At 39.0% G+C, this 21,965-nt stretch overlaps 1 protein-coding gene across 2 annotated transcripts; it reads left to right on the plus strand.

Annotated features, from left to right (window-relative positions):
* Positions 1–145: 145 nt before the first annotated feature.
* On the plus strand, positions 146–20,830 carry ACP1 (acid phosphatase 1). 2 transcript variants are annotated; one of them, XM_050315382.1, is made up of 6 exons: positions 146–289; positions 11,565–11,638; positions 11,747–11,860; positions 16,307–16,368; positions 18,567–18,672; positions 19,547–20,830. In XM_050315382.1, the coding sequence occupies exons 1-6, from the start codon at positions 247–249 to the stop codon at positions 19,622–19,624; spliced, it is 477 nt and encodes a 158-aa protein (XP_050171339.1). In that variant the 5' UTR covers positions 146–246; the 3' UTR covers positions 19,625–20,830. The 2 variants fall into 2 exon arrangements, with proteins under 2 accessions (XP_050171339.1, XP_050171340.1); XM_050315383.1 differs by lacking the exon at positions 11,747–11,860 and adding an exon at positions 11,916–12,029.
* Positions 20,831–21,965: the final 1,135 nt, after the last annotated feature.

The following is a 21,965-nucleotide window of genomic DNA, read 5'->3' on the forward strand; positions in this document are numbered from 1 at the left end:
TTCGGTCCCACCGCTCCCGCCCCGCCCCATCCCATCCCATCCCATCCCATCCCATCCCATCCCATCCCATCCCATCCCATCCCATCCCATCCCATCCCATCCCGCTCTCCCCGTCGGTCCCGGTCCCGCTTCGCGCTTCGCCCCTTTTTCCTCCTCCAAACAGGCGAATCTCGCGGCCACCCATAACGCCGGTGCCGTAAAGCGCGGCGCGGGCTGCGCGACAGCCGCGAGGTCCCCGTGCGGAAGATGGCGGCGGGCGAGGCGAAGTCGGTGCTGTTCGTGTGTCTGGGTGAGCGCAGCGGGGGCGGCCGCGAACCGCGCTGCTCCCCTCCCTGAGCGCCGCCGCTCCCGTCCCTGAGCGCCGCCGCTCCCGTCCCTGAGCGCCGCCGCTCCCTCCCTGAGCGCCGCCGCTCCCTCCCTGAGCGCCGCTGCTCCCGCCCACCGCTGCTCGGCCCGGGGCGCGGGGAGCCGAGGGCCCTTGGCGGGAGTGCCGCGGGCGTCCCCCCGAGGGGCTCCGCGCGTTTCCGTTGTCGGGGAGGGCCGGAGCGGTGGCCAGGAATGCAGAAAGCGTAATCCATTTGCTCTCTGGTTCCGACAGGTGGGAGTAACGAGGAGGATTTTCACACTGAGGGTGGCAGAGCACGGGAACAGGCGGCCCAGGGAGGTCGTGGAGTCTCCCGCTCTGGAGACATTCCAGAGCCACCTGGACGCGTTCCTGTGTCGCCTGCTTTAGGTGACGTTGCATTGGCAGGGGGGTTGGACTGGATGATGTCTAGAGGCCCCTTCCAACCCTAACAATTTTCTGGAATCAGTAGGAAGTAACAGGCAAAGTCCAGTGTTGAAAAGCGTGAAGGCTGTGCGTGGGGAAGAGCAGCAGGTCTGAACCTGGTCTGAACTAAGGCATAAACCAGGTCTGAACTAAGCCCTACTTCTCGGGGGCAGCATGGGGTGGTGGCTGTGAACAGCCTTCTGAGTTAAGCAACACTTGGCTCCTGGAACAGCGGCGAGGGAACAGGGAGCCTGACTGCAGGTTTGCTGTTTGGAACACCTGGCATGGGAAAAGGAGACAAGACTGCAGTAAAAATGACTGAAGTAAACGGAACAGCCTCTGCAAAAAGATGAAAAGTACATTAGGATTTTAAGAAAAAGAACTTGGTGGAGAGTGGTCTGTCATGATCTAATTATGAAATCTTGATCTGTCATGAAAATGAGGGAAAAGAATAAGAATTTTTTGAAAGGCTGCTGAAGTGAAGAAATAGGAAACTCTTGTTTTACAGATATTCTAGGTGTTTAAGTTGTAAATGGGGTCATGCAGAGTCATAGAAAACAGAAGTGTAGATGGGATCAGAAATCACTTGAATATTTTTCTGAATCTTAAGGCAATCAGTTACTGATAAAAAAGGCAATCACAACCAACAAGTTGCTGAGTTGGCTGCATGGATTACAGATCTGTGCCCCATTTTGTACACACTTCCATCAGGGGATAACAACCTGGATGGTGCTCTACTCTAATCTAGGAGTGCTTTTAACATTACCTGCTTCCCAGCCTGTATAATCTTACCTGTGTGCTGTGAATCCCTGGCATTTTGCCAGGTTTGTTACAAAACCATTGTTTAATCTTCGGACTTTTCACTCTCTGCTTTTCTGTTGGAACAGGAGACGTGTGGATTAACTGAATAGCGAAACAAGAGTTTAGTTTTGTGAAATATGTTCTGATGTTTACCTTAGAGTAAAATCAGCCTCTAATATAATTCAGGAAAAACATCCTTCACTAAGGGATTATCAGTTGTTGTATGTTTGGAAACCAGTGGCCTATACAAATGTTTTTGTATAAAAACAATTACTATGAATCCTTCTTCCCAAACATGATGTTCCAAAGGCTGTAGTAACCACTGTCCCCGTGTGCTGAAAGACGAGCCAGCAGGGGAGGAGATCGGCCTGGCTGGACAGGGAGCTTTGGCTGGAACTAAGGAAAGAAAGGAGAGATTATGACCTCTGGAAGAAGGGGCAGGTAGCTCAGGAGAACTATAAGCATGTTATGAAGTTACATAGAGAGAAAAATTAGAAGACCCAAAGCCCAATTAGAACTTGATCTGGATACTGCTGTTAAAGACAACAAAAATGTTTCTGTAAGTACATCAGCAACAAAAGGAGTGCTAAGTAGAATCTCCATCCTTTATTGGATGCAGGAGGAAATAGTGACCAAGGATGAGGAAAAGGCTGACATATCTAATGCCTTCTTTGCTTCAGTGTTGAACAGTAAGACCAGTTGTTCTCCAGGAACCAGCCCCCTGGGCTGGAAGACAGGGATGGGGAACAGTATCACAGAATCATAGAATAGAATCACAGAATCATTAAGGTTGGAAATTACCTCCAAGATCCTCAAGTGCAACCTTTAACCAAACACCAATCTGTCAACTAAAGCACAGCACTAAGTGCCATATCCAGTCATTTCTTGAATACTTCGGGGATGGTGACTCCACCACCTCTCTGGGAAGCCCCTTTCAATTCTTAACCAGCCTTTCAGTGAAAAAGTTCCTCCTGATGTCCATCCTGAAGCTCACCTCTGGTGCAGCTTGAGGCCATTTCCTCTTGTCCTGTTGCAGTTGACTTGGAGAAAAGACTGACGCCCTCCTGGCTGCAACCTCCTTTCAGGTAATTTAGAGAGCGATGGGGTTTCCCTTTCCCTTCAACCTCCTTTTGTCCAGGCTAAACAACCCCACCTCCCTCAGCTGCTCCTCAAAGGACTTGTGTTCCAGACCCTTCACCATCTCAGTTGCCTTTCTCTGGACAACCTTCAGCACCTCCATGCCTTTCTTGAAGTGAAGGACTCAAAAGTAAACTCAAGATTTGAGCTGTGGCCTCAGCACTGCCAAGTACAGGGGAATGATCACTGCCCTGGTTCTGCTTGCAACACTATTCCTGATACAAGCCAGGATACCCTTGGCCTTCTTGGCCACCTGGGCACACTGCTGGCTCATGTTCAGCCAGCTGTCAAACAGCAGCTCTAGGTCCTTTTTTCCCAGGCTGCTTTCCAGCCACTTTTCCTCCACTGAGGGAGCTGCTGGAAGTGCTCACTGAGCGACTTTCAATCATTTATGAGCAGTCCTGGTCAACTGGGGAGGTCCTTGTTGTCTGGAGGTTGGCAAATGTGATGGCCATCTACAAGAAGGGTTGGAAGGACGATCTGGGGTAACTACAGGCCTGTCAGCCTGATGCCTATGCCAGAGAAGGTCATGGAGCAGGTCATTAGGAGTGCCATCACGTGGCACATACAGGGCGTCATGGCAGCATGGGTTTAGGAAAAGCAGGTCCGGCTTGACTGACCTGATCTTCTATGACCAGGTGACCCACCTAGTAAATGTTGTCTACCTGAACTTCAATAAAGCCTTTGTCACTATTTCCCAAAGCATTCTTCTGAAGAAACTGGCTGCTTAAGGCTTGGACAGATGCACTGTTTCTTGGGTAAAAAGCTTTCTGTATGGCCAGGCCCAGAGAGTGTTGGTGATGCTGGCGACCAGTCATGGTGGTGCCAGTCATGAGCTCAGTATTGGGATCAGTCCATTTTAATATCTTTATCAATGATCTGGATGAGGGGATTGAGGGCAGCCACAGTAAGTTCACAGACAACACCAAGTTGGGTGGGAATGTTGATCTGCAGGAAGGCTCTGCAGAGGGATCTGGACGGGCTGGATTGATGGGCGAAAGCCAAAGGTTCAGTAAGGTCAAGTGCCGGCTCCTGCACTTGGGTCACAACCCCATGCAGAGCTACAGGCTGGGGGAAGAATGTCTTGGAAGCTGCCCAGTGGCAAAGGACCTGAGGGTGCTGGCTGAACATGAGCCAGCAGTGTGCCCAGGTGGCCAAGAAGGCCAATGGCATCCTGGCCTGTATCATCAACAGTGTGGCCAGCAGGACCAAGGAGGTGGTTGTTCCCCTGTACTCAGTACTGGTGAGACTGCACTTCAAATCCTGCGTTGAGTGCTGGGCCTCTCACAACAAGAAAGACATTGAGGTGATGGAGAGTATCCAGAGAAGAGCAATGAAGCTGGTGAATGGAGAGGAAGTCTTATGAGGAGCAGCTGAGGGAGGTGGCGTTGTTTAGCCTGGAGAAAAGGAGGTTGAGGGGAGACCTCATCACTCTCTACAAATACCTGAAGTTACAAGCGACAGGATCAGAGGAAACGGCCTTAAGTTGCACCAGGGAAGGTTTAATTGGGTATTAAAAAAAGTTTCGTTACCAAGCATTGTCAAGCATTGGAAGGGCTGCCCAAGGAGATGGTTGAGGCTTTAAGTATTTAACAGACTTGTAGACATGGTGCTTTGGGACATGGGTGAGTGGTTAACTTGGCATTGCTGGGTTAACAGTTGGACTCAGTGATCTTCAAGTGCTTTTCCAGCCTTAACTATACTACGCTTTTCTGAAACAATTCATACATACGAGGTTGTAAGCCCATGATGATTTGCACTGTAACAAGTTTCTAATGCAGGTTAGTCTGAGGAGCTCTTATTAGCGTAAGATAATTTATATTAATATTAAACCTGAGGAATGGGTAGACAAGTCAGGACAAATGTTAATGGGATGGATTTTTTGATCAAATCACATATTATAAATAGCTTTTAAATTTCCTCTTCTGTGTTACTGGGCTATAAAAAAATAGCCATAATGGTATGTGGTGTGAAAAAGCTAATTGACATGATAAGCAGGGTTTTTTCAGTTAAATATACACTCTTTTCAGTTAAATTTTGTAGGCAAGTTGTTTCTTCTTCCTGCTTCAATTTTGCTTAATTTTCTCTGGTTGTTCTTGAAGAGTGATACCTTTTTCTCCTAAATCTTATTAGAAATAACATCTGAGATTATTGCTGAAGAGTACTAAACAGATTTCTAGAACTGCATTTATCTATAGTATTCTTTGCTAGTTAATGAAGTACATTAATTCTTAAGTTTGCCACATCCAGTGAGAATGAATCCCAGAAAGTACAAGCCTTAAATGTAGAAAAACTACATTTTCTTTCTACATTGCTATGAAAGAACCATATTACTGAAATGTCTATTGACTGCATTCTTGTTCTTTGCAATGAAATAAACAGATATTCATTACACAACAAAATACAATCTAGTTAATGTGCATAACTACGTTAATGATAAGAGTTCCTCATCCCTGAGAGAATAATGAAATATCCAGCAAAATATGTAATTACAGTATATGAAAAGGCACCAGGAAAGAATTTTTTTTCATTTAAGCAAAGAAATAATTAAAAGTGGAGGTGAACCAAAATGCAGTTTGCTCATTTTACACTTATATAGCTCATGTAATTAATGGTTGAGCTCCAGAAAGGAGCTTAATATGATGCTGTGTTATATAAGTTGGCCTCTTCCTCTCTGATGACTTGTCCACTATAACATAACAAGCTGAATGGGGGCTTCAGGCCAGGCACTGGCTTATTGATCTGCTCCTTGGATGGAGGAACAGTTGTAAGATGGGTGGACTGTTCAGCAACGTGGTTTTGGCTGGGTCCCCAGAAGATTATTGCTTGTTGTGAATCACTGAGTATGAGTACTGTCACCAGGGATCTAGACTGCATAAAATAATTTCTGAAATGGCAATTAACTTGTTGGTTATGAGGACATCAGACGACACAGAGATTTGAGTTTCCTGGTTCATTTGTCACAATCTATTATATGTGTTTAGATATAGCCAAATACTAGGCTTCATGGGACAAAATGCTATTTATAGCTGCAGAACAGGAAAGCAATAGATTGGGTAAGACATTGAAGCAGTCATGAAAAGCAGATGCTGTAATGAGGATTCTTAGCAAGCTGGCAAAAAGAAATAATGACCTTTTTTTGGATAAAGAAGAGAATGTTAGATAAATGTAAGGAAAATGACCTGCGCAGCACTGGTAATGTAGCTGTAAGAGTACAATGTCTTATTTAATCTGTGTTTCAGAATGATGCAGAAGTACTAGAGAGTTGAAAGCATGGTTGTAAAAGAGATCTTGGAATTGAAAAACAAGATATATGCCTAAAACATACCAAGAGTCTGATTGTTGTGAGTAGGTGCTTATGTGTTGAAAACTTGTATGTTCCTGGTGAACCGTTAGGTTGCTGAGAAAAGCATAATGTTCCAGCAGTTGATAATTCAGTGTAACTAACCTTACTGCAAGGAAAGTTTTCACACACAGTCACATGAATAGAAAGATCAGGGAATCTGAACAAAAATCAGTACCTTGAATACTTCCTTACAAAGATAGTTGAATGCTGAGTGTGACAAGATAGACTTAACTGTAAAGAATTATGAGCAGTCAGTTTTAAACACTTGCTTATGAAGGGGAACTGGTGAATGATGCAAATGATGCTGGGAAGCATTGTTACAGTCACTGGGACGAACTGACCATGCATGGAAAGATAAGAGCAGTTTTTTGAATGTGAGAGGATGAAATGTAGTAAAACTTGTGTTACAGTCAGCCTACAGAAAAAGAAAGGAAGGACTGAAAGAAGCAGGGAGCTGAATAAGGAACAACAAAGACACAAAACCAGTTGAGAGAATAGATGATTGGATCAATATACCTAAGAATGGGCAATGGACTTGAGCATGAAATGGATTCAAGTTGTCTTTCCTGCCAGGAGAACCGGTGCTACCATTTCTACCTGGGAATGGGTTAAAGATTAGTGCAGAGACTGGAATAAGAACTAAAAAATTAAGCATTGGCTTAGATAACCATCAGTGGAGTCCTTGTTCCTAGAAAATGAGTGAGAAAGCATGGCTTCTTAAAAGTGATTGACAAATGGTTCCAGTACTGATTCTGTGATTCAGATTTCTTATCCTTGCATTGTCATATTTGAGGGTGTTTATGGGATTAATTTCAGTGGGTCAACACTGTATGGGTACCTTGGGTAGTAGTTTTCTGTGATTGAAAATGTCACTACAACTTAAATAGCTTGAAATGTAAAAAAATGAAGAGAGAAGATGGAGATTCAGAGAACTTGAATACTGATTTCTTCTACATAAAACCAGCATGATCAGATAAGTCAGAAATACAACAAAGGAGAAAGGAACACCAGAGGAGGATAGGTAACAAAGATAAAGTGTAGATAACATTTAAGGAAATATGGTTCAAGTCCAAGGAGGAAGGTAATTGCCCTATGATTCTTTTTGTGAAATTTCCCCCTTCACTCTGCGAATATGGCTGTCAATCCATAGCTTAGGGAATACTGTGCATCTGCAAGGGACCTCAGAAAGCCTGGAAAGACCAATGTGGGATGTAAAACTGGATGTGAAGTGGATAGAAATTATAGTGGGAAAGGTGACTGCGGCAAGGATTGAAGTTTGGATATGTCAGTGCGATGAGATAGGACTTTACATCAATGTTGAGATGAATGATAACTGTTGCAAGGAGTAGTGTGGGTAAAAGAGCGTTAGGATGAAAATAACATCGCAGAGTGAGCAGGGAGAAGAGCTGTTAAGTCAGTTCTATGATTCTGGCCGTAGTTGCCAAGAATAGATATGAATGATGATTGCAGTTCCCTAACAATGCTCATACCTCTGGTAATATCTGGAATGTGTCATCCTGGAAGACATTAATTTTTAAGTCACAAACTAGGTTAGATGTTTGTTTCAAAAATGATGTAACTGTAGTTTCTAGTTATTGCTAGAAGTGGTAGTTAGTATTTTTAATCAGCTGATGATCATGGTGCTTGTTCATGATGGTATTTTATGTGATATCATTAAAGATTACATTTATAACATTTATTTTAATTTATTATTTAGTGGTGAGTAGGTTACAGAAGAGTGAAAATTTGAGCAAGTAATTCAATCCATATAAAGCAGAAGGTTAAACAAATGGAGAAAGCCATGAAATTTTATTTCAAAAGCACCATTTTGAAATTCTGGGAGCTAGTTAAGGAGTTACGAGGACGAATAGTATTATTAATCATTTTTACTGAAATGTTGACTGTAGTAATGAAAGTTACTGTTCACACACAGTTGTGTGGGATCATTCATATAGAGGAATAGTTTTGTACAGGAGGAAATAGATGGCCTCAACAGCTGGTGTAATGGAAACAGAATTTAATAGTTTAGAAAAAGAGTTAAAGAACACCCGTTTGAAGCAACAGAGAAAGAGAGGAAACTGACAAATTAGAAGAATATAATTGTAAATTTCATACTCATGAACAGTTCAAATGTGATTGTAGAAGTTATCTCAGGTTATTTTTAAAAGAACTAAGTATATATATCAGACGTTTTTTTCTTTTATAAAACAAATTGGAACAAACTTTTCCTGCAGTGTAGTCTGTGATTTTATTTGTCAGTATTCAAGAAACATACATTCAAATTAGAACAAGTGCAGAGTTGACTTAACTGGAGTGATTAGGTAAGGGTCAGTTAATATCATGAGGAGATTGAGAGCTTGGTTTGTTTAGTTTAGCACAGCTATGCTTGGCAAGGGTTCTGTATCTGTTGAAGGAAAGAAAGATTTTTAAGGTTGAGAGTGATGTTAACCAAGATCAGATGAGCACAGGCTTAAGTGGGAATTAGAAGGTTTCAGGCTACCACAGGAAATGAGTATCTGGAATAGCCTTTAAAGATAGATGATGCTTTTTAAAAGGGAGCTGGATGTGTTTTCAAGAGAAGTGATGCTGTATATGCTTGCAATATTGAAGGATTAGGCTCACTGATAGGAAGGGTATATTCTATCTTATGCTGTACCATGTTCCCTGTTGAAATTATATTGTTTAACACTTAACTCACTGAAGTAATGAGATTATTTTTTTTTATTTGTTACCATATTTAAAAACATTTTTATAATTAATAACGCTAGCCTATTTTCTCATTTAACTGTTTAAGAAAACCCAAAATTTTACTGTTCTATTTTTCTTCCAAAACTGATTTCATTTCTGTGCACGGAATAAACCAATTCAAACAACAGAAATAGTATGTTTTCTCCTGGAAGATTTACTGTCATCAGAATTCACCTAGTGCTTCAGCAAGATCAATTTCTCAATGATTAGCCTGTTCCTTTTGCCATTTAGTGATTCGATGTTCTCTAAATCTTGGACAGCCAATTTGTATTGCTTCAGTTCTTCCCTCTTTGTGATTTTTATAGTTGGCACGAGCAACAGCAAGTTATTAAATGTCCAGATCATACCAACTTCTCTCTCTTTAGCAGTGAAGTGTGTCCCTTGGTGTTTGTTTGAAAATACAGGCATGAAAATCAGCTTAAGTGTCTGATCTGAAAATTTCTTTTTGCTGCTGGCAATTTAACTTTGTTCATGGGCTTTTTTTTTTTTTTTTTTTCCCCTGTTTGAGATTTGGAAAGAATCAGTAGCAGAAGAGTGATCTATTTAGAGGTACAGAAATGAGTTTTTCCATTTCTGGTATTTTGTACTTGTCTGGTCAAAAGTCAGTAATGAGCAAAGTTACACATTCTGTTTGATGGAAGGTGAAGATTTGAGTGTATGAGTTATTGTCATCTTGGTGACATCTCAAATATTATGAATATTTATCTAGTTACTCAAAATTTCTGAAGGATGAAAAGGTAGAAAGAGTTAAAATAATTACTTTTTATTTTTGTTGAGACACTTCATTCTTTTTCCAAGAATATGAATTTCTGCATTCATTTTTAAGAGGTCTGCCATAGATGGTTAACTTATAGCTCCATTATTTCTAGCTTTTTAATGCGTCAGTAGTGGATTGTTGAAACAGATTCTTTCTGAAAATAAGGTCAGATCAAGTGGCTAGTGCAATTGGAGGCCACTGGAAGGGAAGGCTGATTATGTATGTATATACTTAAGAACCTTAACTGTTTGTTAGCTGATTGACAGCACTTCAGCTTTGCCATAAGTTATGTTTTTTTCCTAATCCTCCGTATTTTGGACCAAAAAGTTTGGAATCTTTTTTTTTTTTTTTTCTGAGTTGTTTTTAGTGCTTGTGTAATTGAATTCTTTTTGAGGGGATTTTGGAATTGGTATCTGGAAGTTGCTCTTGGTGAGTGTTGAGTTTGACCTCCAGTGACTTCATTTCAGTGACCAAGAGCATCTCTGCTACAGGTGGTTCAGTCATTTCACTATGTTGTTTCCACAATGGTGGTGGCTGGGCTTTGGAGTTGTCCAAAAGTTTTTGTTCACAGGTAGGTAGTAATGTAAATACTTTAGGCAAGTATTCATGATTCTTCATGCATTATTGAAAGTGGCATGTAGTGGGTTGACCCTGGCCAGATGCCAGGTACCCACTAAAGCCACTCTCTCACTCTCCCTCTGCAACTGAACAGAGGAGAGAAAAAGAAACAGATAAGGATTCATGAGTAGAGATAAGAGGTGGGAGAGGTCACTTACTGATCACCATCACAGGCAAAACAGACTCAAAGTGGGGATATTATTTAAATTTATTACTAACAGAGTCAGAGACAAAGAGTGAGAAATAAAACAATCTTAAAACCCCCTTCCCCCCACCCCTCCTTCTTTCCATGTTCTCTCTTCTCTCCTCCCCCCCAGCGGTGCAGGAAGACAGGGAATGGGGGTTATGGTAAGTTGTTTCTGACACTGATCAGAGAGTGGAGTCCTTCTCCTGCTTCTGTGGGGTCCCTCCCATGGGAGACAGTCCTTGATGGACCTCTCCAGAGTGAGTCCATCCCTGGGGCAGCAGTTTTTCCTAAACTGCTGTCCCGTGGGTCACTCCTTCACGGGGTGCAGTCCTTCACTGAATGAGCTGTACCGACGTGGAACCCCCACAGGGGCCACAAGTCCTTCCTGGGAAAAACCTGCTCCAGCGTGGGCTTCCGTCTCCACAGGCTGTAGGTCTCTGGCAGGACCTGCTCCATCTTGGGCTTCCCACAGGGTCACAGCCTCCTTCTTGCATCCACCTGCTCCAGCACGGGCTCCTCCATGGGCTGCAGGTGGGTCTCTGCACCCTGATGGTCCCCCATGGGCTGCAGGGGCACAGCTGCTCCACCCTGGTCTGCACCATGGGCTGCAGGGCCTCAGCTCCAGTGCCTGGAGCACCTCCTGCATTGACCTTGGTGTCTACCTTGTTGTTCCCATATTCTCACACTGCTCTTCCCTGGCTGGAATTCTTTCTGCACCACAACCTTCTGTTCTTAAATGAGTTATCACAGAATCATTACTATCACTCCTGATTGGCTTGGCCCCAGCAGGTTCATGTCTTTCTTGTGCTGGGAGCCCCAGAGCTCAATGTTCAGGTGGGGTCTCCTGAGAGCTGAGTAGAGGGGCAGACTCAGATCCCTCGATCTGCTGCCCACACTGCTTTAGATACAGCCAAGGAGTGGATTTCTGGGCTGCAGATGAACACAGCTGGCTCATATCCAATTTTTTACCCACTGGTGTCCCCAAGTCCTCCACAGGGCTCCTCTCAATCCCTGCATACCACAGTCTATTGATACAGGAGATTGCTCCAACCGAAGCGCAGGACTCTGGGTTTTCACATAAGCAGTATATATTCTAAGTAAATAAAAATCTTGAATCTGACTTGTGCTGAAAAATCCACACAATTATTGATATTTTTGTTTCAGTAGTCTGAAAATTCACTTTAATCTCTTGTTTCCATAGGAAACATCTGTCGCTCTCCAATAGCTGAAGCAGTTTTTAGAAAACTTGTAACTGATGAAAAAGTTGAACATAAGGTAAGCTGTTTATTTCTCTTCCTGCCTAAGAAATTACTGTCTTGTAGCCAGTTAGAAATGTAAGCAGTGAGAAAGGAAACTTAAAAATATAAATTTGTTTTTCTGTAGTGGAGGATAGACAGTGCAGCGACATCTACCTATGAAATAGGAAGCCCTCCTGACTATCGAGGACAGAATTGCATGAAGAAGCATGGCATTCCCATGAATCATATTGCCAGGCAGGTACTGTACTTTAATCTTCTTTAAATATGTGTATGTATTTGTTTTGTTGTTACAGTGGAGGACAGACAGTGCTGCTGTTTCAGACTGGAACGTGGGGCGCTCCCCAGATTCAAGGGCTTTAAACTGTCTAAGAAATCATGGCATTGAGACAGCCCATAAAGCACGGCAGGTAGAAGAGAGTATATTTTCTTTCTTATTCATACCCATGCTTTGTTTAGCCCTAACCATTGCAATCACACAAGTCATTTGACCAATGCATGGTTAAGCATCAAGTAATAAATACTATATGTAGTTTTTTAAAGGATTTCAAAGTGGCCTTACTTTCTAGTTGAGCTTAATGAGTTTCTTGTTACCAAGTTTCATTGGAAGTATAACTAGGAAACATTGGAGCAGTTTGTGCATTATAGAAAAATCTTGTCTTTAAATGTTTAGTATTTTGGGCATTTTTTAAATACTTTTTAAAAATGGATTTACTCTAGTAATCTGTGATGCTATTCTTCAGCAATTTATGCATATTTATTTAACAAATCCAAAAAGAAGTAGAATACCTGTTCATCTGTCACAAAAAGCTTCTGTTCTTGCATGAAGATCTTTTAAAAATATTTAAAGTGCTAAATTAGAATGAAAGCACTCAAACCCAAGATTAGTAGCACAGTTGGTGGTAACTTCAGAGGAAAACATACCCTTGAAGCATTCTTAAGGATAAGACAGGTTTGTCACTTAGTGAAATCCTCTACGTTTTACCAAAACTCATATCTGTTTTCATTAACAAAAGAACATGTATTTCCATGCTGCATTCCAGACAGATTGGAAGTAAATGTGTCTGCATCTATTTAAATCATTCTGACACTCAAATAAATGCACATAATTTACTTCAGTTAATTATTCTCTGCATATAAGATATTCCTTTAGGGCTTGACCTTTATGTAGTTTGAGTTTATGCCACTACTACTTCTACTGACAAAAAGATCAAGTAGTCTTGTTATTATCTTACATTTCTGTTCCCTTCAGAATTTTACTAGACCTTACTGAGGTCATATTTACTTTCTTCACTTTCAAAGACCACATGTTTAGTTTTTTGACTTTTTAAAATAAATTCTCTCAATTAGTCAATTGCCCTCTACTGACCTCTCCTGATGTTAGTCTCCATTTATATAACAAACAGAATTAAGCACAGCACCATTTCAGATTTTTCAGTATTTTACTATTAGAATAATTACTAAAAAAGTCTGTTGTAATCTTTTCCTTTGGCAAGTTCTGGATTTACTATTTATCAGTGTTTACAAAAATCATTATTTGTCAATATACAAACTAAATGGTACTGAAACTATTCAGCCACTGTTTCAGTCACAGCAGTGTAACATGTTTGTCTTCTTAGAAGATATGCCTTGGAAACCTGAGAACTGTTCATGGGTATTCTTAGAATAGTTTGTGAGCAGTTAAACTAAAAGCAAAGGACCCAAAATGAGTTGATCCTCTGCCTTGAAACAAATCTATATATCCTCCTTTGGCAGAGAGGGAATGAAGACATTTGCATATTCATTCTGACAAATGAAGAGATTTTTAAAGCAGAACACCCTAAAATACTACATATACAGGGAGAGAAAATTAACAAGAGACAATGAAATGAAAGACTAACAGGATGAAAATTTATGGGTTTTTTTCCAAACTTCTGTCAAATTGTCCCTGATGATTTTCTAAACTGCAGACCTGTTATGGTCATCTTGTACTTCTGAAAAGACAGGGACTCAAGAGTGTAAATAGGACTTTTCACAGTGGTCAGATTAGTACAAGTGGCAGTGTGTTTGTTTTACTCTTAGAGACAAACTCAAGGATAGAATGTTGTGTGAGACTTGTTTCAGAAGAGATTAAGGAAAATTTAATACAGAAGCTGCAGAAATAGCAGGAATTTATCTTTGTTGCCTTCGAAATACTGTCTTGAGATAAGTACCTCATACAATTATCCTCTTCACTCCTGTGGAATACTGATACCCACCCAGTGAAAGGCACTTTCTTTCATGTAATTTTGTGTGTAATTATGATAATCATGGATTTTACCTTTTTTTTAATTCAAAACTGCAAGAATGATTTATGTAAAAGAGAATGTTAAGTTGGTTGTATCCTACCATCATATACAATGAATCCTTTAAGTGAAAAGTGAAGTGTAAAAATAAATGTATATATTTATATGTAAAATAAAGAGTTGTTAACATTGTAGTTGATGGTGGGCTGCTGTATGTATGTGCCCATTGCAGTTCTCTAAGCTCTTAGTCTTTATGCACAAACCAGATAGGTTTAATCAGTTTCACTTTTATTCATGCTGAGGCCAAAATTGATTTTGGTATGACTCATACTGTGCATTTCCCTTAAATATGAAATTGAGATTAGAAGCAGGTTGTATTAAACACTGTTTCACAACTGGATAAATTTGAGGATTACTGCTTCTCTTGGGGTTTTAGACAGAGAAAATGAGATTTCCCTTCTGTAAATAAAGGGAAATGTTCAACAAATAAATTAATAATGGTTATAGGCATTTTTTTAATGTAAGGTTATTGTTGTTTGCATAGTTCCATCCAAAGCTGAACTTGAACTCTCCACCACTCTTTTCAAAATGTACATAAATTTTTATGTCCTCGATTCTCCCAAAATACTAGTTTTCATAGTTTTGAGGAATATCTTCAGTTCCCTGGAGTTTGCTCAATTAGGCTTTTTGTATCTGATACTGCTGTAGGGCTTAAGAGCACAAGCCAAATGGTAATCTTGGTTTTAGGGCTGCATTAACATCTTTGTTAGTGCTGGTCATAGGGTAATAACTGTAACATTGTCAAGTGGGAAGTGTGACAGGTGTGTTTTTCCTTTTTTTCTTAATTTTTCTTCTCACATATATCTGTACAACAAAGAAATCTGTGCCCTCATATTTTCATAGGGGCCAGTGTTTAGCTGTGTAGAGCAATCAGAAGCAGCTTGTAGAGGTACTGCTTAGATTTGCCAGGAAGACAGAGCTATTTTCACTGCAAAAATATTTTCATAGGTCACAGGCACTGCATGAATACAGCAAATATTTTTACAGTGAAAATAAACAAGTCTGCATTAGTTTTCACCATTAACCCTTTCTTTTCTCATACTCCCCCAACACACCTCACATCTTCAGTTCTCTTTGTGTAAAATGTTTCATTTATGGCTTTATGCTGGTAATAACATCTGTCTGTCTTTTCTTACTCCCTGTTAGGGGAGCTTAATCAGTACCCATTTGCTGTTTGCACAAAATGGATTGTTTTGCCATCTAAATCTTTTTAGTATGTAAGTAATTTTTAAAAGTTAAACCTCTGACTTACAGGATGATGTTTTGCCTTTTTGTCTGTTTACATGCTCACTCACCTCTCTAGCCCATCCTTCCCAGAGATGTCTGCCAGAAAAGCCTGTTCTGAACAAACTTTCCAAGTTTGTTGGTTATGATACTTCACACAGGACACATAGGAGACACTATGTGTGAAATGCAGTCTTAATGTGAGCTCATTATAGATTTTACTCCTTTTATTCATCCTCATTATGGACACTTCGTTCAAGAAACCCAACACGAGCATTGTGGGCACGGACTGGGAACATTTTAGCTTAAGCTAAGGCTTAAATGTAAACTGAAATACAATGACAGGTAAATATCTGCATCCATCTTTGTAACAGTACAGGTGACATTAGCACTTAAGTTAGTGGTTTATCTGCTATATTTGCCTATCTGCCTCTGAACTCAAATCACTGAATTAAGTTAATATTCATGTTTAGGGGTCAGTAAACTACAGGAAATAAGAAGAACAGATTGTATTGTGGTAGGAAGATTACAATAGATTTTTTCACATCATATTATAAATTTTGTGAATTTACATGGCCTAAAATACTATGGATGCATTTGTTTTTAAGAGATTGTAAGTCATACCATAATACTTCAGCTTTGAATTTCACCTGGTAACTTTTTCTGTGCAGTGACAAATTTCTAGACTGGAAGTACTGCAATTGATTCCAGGTTACATTTTTGTTGTTCCATCAAGAAAGTAATTTTTCTATTTTATTTGTAACCATTTGTATTGCATAGTTTCCACAATTGAAAATCTGCTTCAGTTTTAGTAGTTGAAAAGTACTAGAAATGTAACTTTTAATGATGTTTAAGTTGATGAATGAAATTTAAAAAAAAAAAAAAAAAGAAAAAAAAAAGATTGGTTGAATAACTGACTCAGATTTTTTTATGGAATACTTGCAGAAATGGATAAATAATCATGGCAAGGTATATTTAAAGTGCCATAACTTATTGTAAAAGTTTACGAAGATGCAGTTTTATTCTTTCCATCTTGTCTTTTTTAGTAAATCAGAGATTCAGAATTTGAAACTACTTTTTTTCCTCTTCTTATAAGTCAAATGAAGTTTGTAGGCTAAAGCATCTATTTTTAATTCTAGGTTACTAAAGAGGATTTCCAGACATTTGATTACATACTTTGTATGGATGAGAGCAATCTAAGGTAATGTATGAAGAAATTAAACAAATTCATATGGATTACTTATAGTGATGTCTCATAAGTCACTCTGAAGACAGATGTCACATTTAACTGCTTTGCTTGTCTCAGTGTTCTTTTGTTTTGGGTATTTTTTTTTAACATGTATGTGAATGATATCCTATTAGGATAGATTCTTCAGTTCTAATAAGTTTAATGAGCTAGAAGTCAATGGTTTATTTGTGTGATATGTGCCACTCAAGGATTAAGGATGGAAATTTAGTTACTGTACAGCTGATGCCCTTATAGTTAAGAATGAGGGTGTACTTAATGTCTTGATTGAAGTGATCTGTGTTTCTAATTGCATGGCAGCTAAAAGACAAACTGTGGCAACTTGGAAAGGATTAAATATGGCGAGAGTATTTTTACTTTTTTTTATAGAAATAGAGTGAGCTCTGAAATAAGCAGAGTTGTTAGCTGGAGGAAATCTTGTTTTATTGTTAGCTGTGTTCTAATTAAGTGCTCTTTAGAAAGATTTGGTGAAGTAGCTGCCTAGTGTAAAAATTTGGATATCACTAGCAAAATTTCTACTCAAGTTTATACACAGTAAGGATTAAGGAGCTGAGCTTTCAAAGTGCTTTTAAGGGCTATTGTAAAGTTAGTTTAAAAAAGCCCAAACCAAACCACCACAACCAACAACAAAACAAAACCCAAATGAAACCCTGTTAGTAGCACATAAAGACTTCTAGAAGCAGCACCACTTAACTGAAATAAGTATGATTTTGTTGAATTTTCTAGAATGGTTGAATGACCTCTCTTCCAGAGTCTGCAAGAACAAGGGTATATAACACTTGGCTTGACTGCAGGGTGTCAGGCAATGACGTGACTAGGCTTACTTCTATTTTCACTTGAATTCTTAAACAAATTTCAATTAACAATTTATATGGTATGAACTATAGAGCAGAAGAAATGTCAGAACTACAACTGGGATATTGCTACTGCTACGCTACAGTTTCACCTTAAACTTGCACTGAGTTCAACCATTTTGCCTGGGACACCTAATTTGTAGCACTGGGAGGGCAAGCTGATTCCAGGTGTTGATGGAATGCCTCCCATGTCAGAAAAGGAAGATTTGGGATATCCCTTTTCTTTAGTACCAGAGCTGTCTGTCCCTCTCCTGTTCACTAAGTGGTCTGCCAGAGACCTTTAAGAAAATAGTTTGACATTTTTTCCAATAATAAAAGGCTAGAGAATTTATTGAAAATCTGTAAATTCAAGCAGTACCTTCTTGGTTGAAAGAGGAGCCCTGATTTTTCTTCAAGCAAAACCAGTATTGTGGTCTCATTGCTATTTCTAAACTATTTGAAATTAATTTATCAGCATGAATGATTAGAGTTTAATTTCTTAACATTGATATGCTTATGACTAAGTATTCACAGGGGGCTTTTTTTGCCTTTTTTAATGGTAAGTAAAATGGCAATTTGGTATGGAAATGTGTAATATTAAAAGAATTTACTATGTTCTGGCAGTTCATTGTGAAAATCATAGTACTGAGTGGTCTTTAATCTGGAGATGATGAGAGGTGCCTTTTAACTGCCTTTGGGATCGTAGATGGCGAAAATACCATCTCAAAACCAGAATGTTTTATCAATGAGAGGCAATGCAGAAGAAGAAGATGTGACAACTGATAAAATGTTACAGTATATCAAAATGAAAACAGATGTAACTCACTCATTTACCATTTTCTGTTAACTGTCTGTAGTAGGACTTCACATGAGTTACAGGTAGTATTGAGAGAACTTGCATTATACCAATTTAATCTGGCTTTGAACAGGTAGGAGATGCTTACTCAAACTTCTGGAGAAATATCTGGATAATTTCCATTGTTTTTTGTTCAACACAAGCCAAGGGTAGATATTGAAAGTACTAATGATTGATTTGAGGAAGAAGTTGCTGAACTTACTGTTACAAAGTTTTGTTAAGCTATAGGTCAAGTGCCTGACTGTTTATGCTCTGAATTAAGTTTATGTGTAATACTCAATTGAACAGGACCCCACACAATAGGAAAGAAACAAAACCAAACAGCAGCGTAGGGTCCACAGGATTGACTGAGTCCAAATATGTGTTATTTTCCGGTGTTGTCTAGAAACAGTCATGAAAATCTTGTGTTGATGGAGAAATTTTGGAGAAAAATTCAGGGGAAAATTTTATGTTCTCTTTTACAGAGATCTGAACAGGAAAAGCAACCAAATTAAAGACTGCAAGGCCAAAATTGAGCTACTTGGAAGTTATGATCCACAGAAACAGCTTATTATTGAAGATCCATACTACGTAAGTGTAAGAAATTCTTTGGGTGGCTTGGCTAAAAATTGTGTATGTGTAGTATTTAATCTTTCCAGATCCCACAGTTGGCATGTGACATATAATGTAAAGTTATACAAAACCAAGTGTAAACATATTTTTTTTATTACAAGAAAACAATATAAATTACTGTAGTAGGAAAGGAAAATGTGTTTATGCTTGCATTTATTTACATTTAAATAATGCAGTGCACCTATATTTTCAGTACTGGGTGAAGCCCTGGTTGATCAGCCTCCTTGCAGAGGATGTAATCAGGAAAGATAGAGACAAAGGCATGGATGTGGGTGATCAAAGAAGTTGAATAATGCGAGCCAAGAACAAACAATTAGATTAATATTCTTCAGTTTAGCTAAGAGAAGTGGATGAAGATGCGATAGGGTTCTATAAAATCTTGATATAATGGGAAAAGGTGAATAAGGAATTGCTCTTCATTACCCAGGAAGTAGAGAATATGAAATGGTTTTAATGGGAGAGAAGCAGATTCAAAACAAAAAGAATTTTGGTTTGGATTTTTTTCCACACATTGCTTCATTAAACTGAAACTCAACGAGATAGGTTAGTGTAAATATAAAGAAAAAAGGAAAAGATTTATAATGGCTCAAAAAGCGAGTGGAAGTAAAATTTGTGAAGAAAATGTGTGAAGGAAAGTCATCCAGGACTGTTGCATACAAAGTCACAGTGTTTGTCTGTGGAAGTTCTTGAGTTCATGTTAGAGAGAAATATGCAAAAACTATCACCAAGTATTTGCACCATTTATGACAACGGGGAAACCAGGATGCAATTTTTATTTTTTTTTTAGTTAGTACTGTTATTCTTACAGTCTTTTTCCTCTCTTCTTTTCTAGGGGAATGAAAAGGACTTTGAAACTGTTTACGAGCAATGTCTTAGATGTTGTAAAGCATTTTTGGAGAAACCTCATTAATACTTCATCATTTAATTTCTAAAAGAAAATAATTAGCTTTTCCTGAAATACGTGAAGTTTACTTGATTGATGTATTTAAATTGTAAAATTATGCCTTGTGTTCAGTACTTATTCAGTTTAATTTTGTATTTTAGCTTTTCTATCATCTAATGAAAAGATATAGGAATGTTTTAATTGGATTACATGATCAACGATTTTGTCACTCATCAGTGTAGTAATAAAGTATATAATTCAGAATTAATTTATCTGTAAACTCTTCCAGTGCTTTTTCACAAGCACTGAAACAGTAACATCTTGCTTCTTTATGTGCTGTATTAACTAAACTGAGGTCTTGTCATCGTGTCCTCAGCGAGTTAATTTCAGTCAACTTTCAGTGGGAGTCTGTGAGATAATAGTTGATGTGTAACTTAGATGAGGCAGCCTTTGGATGGAAGCTGTTTCACAGGAAGCCTTCTAGACTCAAAGAACTGCTGCCTGACAGGCATTGCTCTCAGCACTATTTGAAAGCTTAAGCAAGCAAAGCGTCCTTGTGTGTCATCAGAGTCCAGTGAAAATAGCTTTTTCTGTCAGTTTAAATGCTTAGTTATTCAAAGAAGAAATAATTTTTGTGCCAGAACACTTTTATACTAGTTAAGATGAACACAGTTCAGAAATTGGTTAGGACTTGTAGTCTTCCTTTGGTCTTCTGGTCGATTCGTAGCACACTGGCACAAGTACGTGAAGCGTAGCATTTAGTTTGACGACAAAATGTATCAGCTTAAAAGCTGGAATGTGAAATCACATATAGTAGTAAAATACTCAAATCCACGCAATATAATAGATGAGAAATTTGCTATAATCCCAGTTCCTACATGAGCATCAGACAGTATTTACAGATTTACTCAGGAGAATGGACAGCCTGTCAGAAGTGTTCTCTGAAAGCATAGTTCAACCCAAATAGAGTCCATCTGTAATATAGTACAAAGTTAACCAAAGGCCAGTAAGTAGATAGTTCTGCTCTTGGACAAAATGCTTTGTAAAAATCTGTACCTGCTTGTCTGAACATCACCTTTCTTGTCTGCCTTAGAAATGTAAATGCACTGAGATCAGTAATGTAACTGGTACCATGATGATTTTCCTATTTTAACTGGTATCTGCATTGGTATGAACAAGCATTACCACATCTGTAAAACTGGATCTATAAAATTTGCTTTCAGATTTATTTAACCTTTTTTTGTGTCTCTTCCTGCCTTCCAACGTAGTAGTCTGGTGTATTTGTCACCTGCTTTTTCTTCTGGGGGAAAGATGTATTTCAGTAGAGGATACTGTTATTCTTGGGGAGGTTGGAATGGTGGTGTCACTCTGTGTGTGTTGCAACTTTCACCACAGGAATTAAGTTTCTTGGGACTTTTGCTGTAGAACAGCTGTTTTGTGTTAGGGACATTTCTGTCTTGTGCTAAAATTTCAATCAGACCTATAACTTAAGAACCTGCTTACAAAAAGGCAAGTGGTACATGGAACGCTTAAACACAGAAATCAGAATCTTTGTGCATTATTGCATTACCAGTAGTTTTGACTTCTAAAGATCAAGTAGAAATTTGCAAGTTAATAGCTGTTTCACTTCAAGCACAAAGAGTAACACAATATTTCAGGTCCGATTAAGCACTGACTCTGGAATAAATATTGTCCTTTTATGCATGCTTTGACAAAGTAAATGGGGAAAAATGATGGGCAGTTAGGGACAAACCCTCTTAAATGTGGTTTTATGCATTAGCCTCAAAGGTGGAAGTGTTTAGGTGTAATCTAATGCTATTCTCTGCCTGAATGACCATTTCAAATATTCCAGTGAAATTAAAATAACTCACAAGATTGAGAACATGGTGTGCTTTCCCATTCATGGCTGTGTAGGAATTCAACAGTTTCCTACATATTAAAGCTAAGATTTAAAAGTCTTAAATCTTTGAGCTGCTGAAGTAACAGGAGATAAAAGGATAAGGTTGTTTACCTTTACTAGGCTTAGCAATCTTCCTGTAAAGTGATACTAAATCAAAACTATTTAATTTAAATTCAGTTCGGATTTAAAAGTTTCAGCCTTGAGACACATATTCAGCAAGTAATCTGTTGGCTAAATAATTCACTAACTCTAGTAGGAGGAATAAACTGATAGATTGATTTTTATTAGTAGTAGTTTTTTTTTTCTGGAGGAGGGGAAGGAGATCACCATAGCATGTTATACAAATCTGTAGATGCCAAGAATAGAGAACAGGAATTGCCTTCAGGAGGGACAATTGCACGGTACTGTTTGTTCAGTGGAACCACAGTGAAGCACAGAGTTCCACCCACATGTTTACTGCAGGTGAGC

Source organism: Myiozetetes cayanensis, unplaced genomic scaffold (assembly GCF_022539395.1).
Source record: "Myiozetetes cayanensis isolate MyiCay16 unplaced genomic scaffold, myiCay2020 scf2-11, whole genome shotgun sequence".
NCBI classification, from domain to species: domain Eukaryota; kingdom Metazoa; phylum Chordata; class Aves; order Passeriformes; family Tyrannidae; genus Myiozetetes; species Myiozetetes cayanensis.

Coding starts and splice junctions, on each gene's coding strand:
- ACP1 (XM_050315382.1), top strand. CDS start 247: ATGGCGGCGGGCGAGGCGAAGTCGGTGCTGTTCGTGTGTCTGG. Junction 11,639..11,746: donor ATGAAAAAGTTGAACATAAG/GTAAGCTGTTTA, acceptor GTTTTTCTGTAG/TGGAGGATAGACAGTGCAGC. Junction 16,369..18,566: donor ATGGATGAGAGCAATCTAAG/GTAATGTATGAA, acceptor TCTCTTTTACAG/AGATCTGAACAGGAAAAGCA.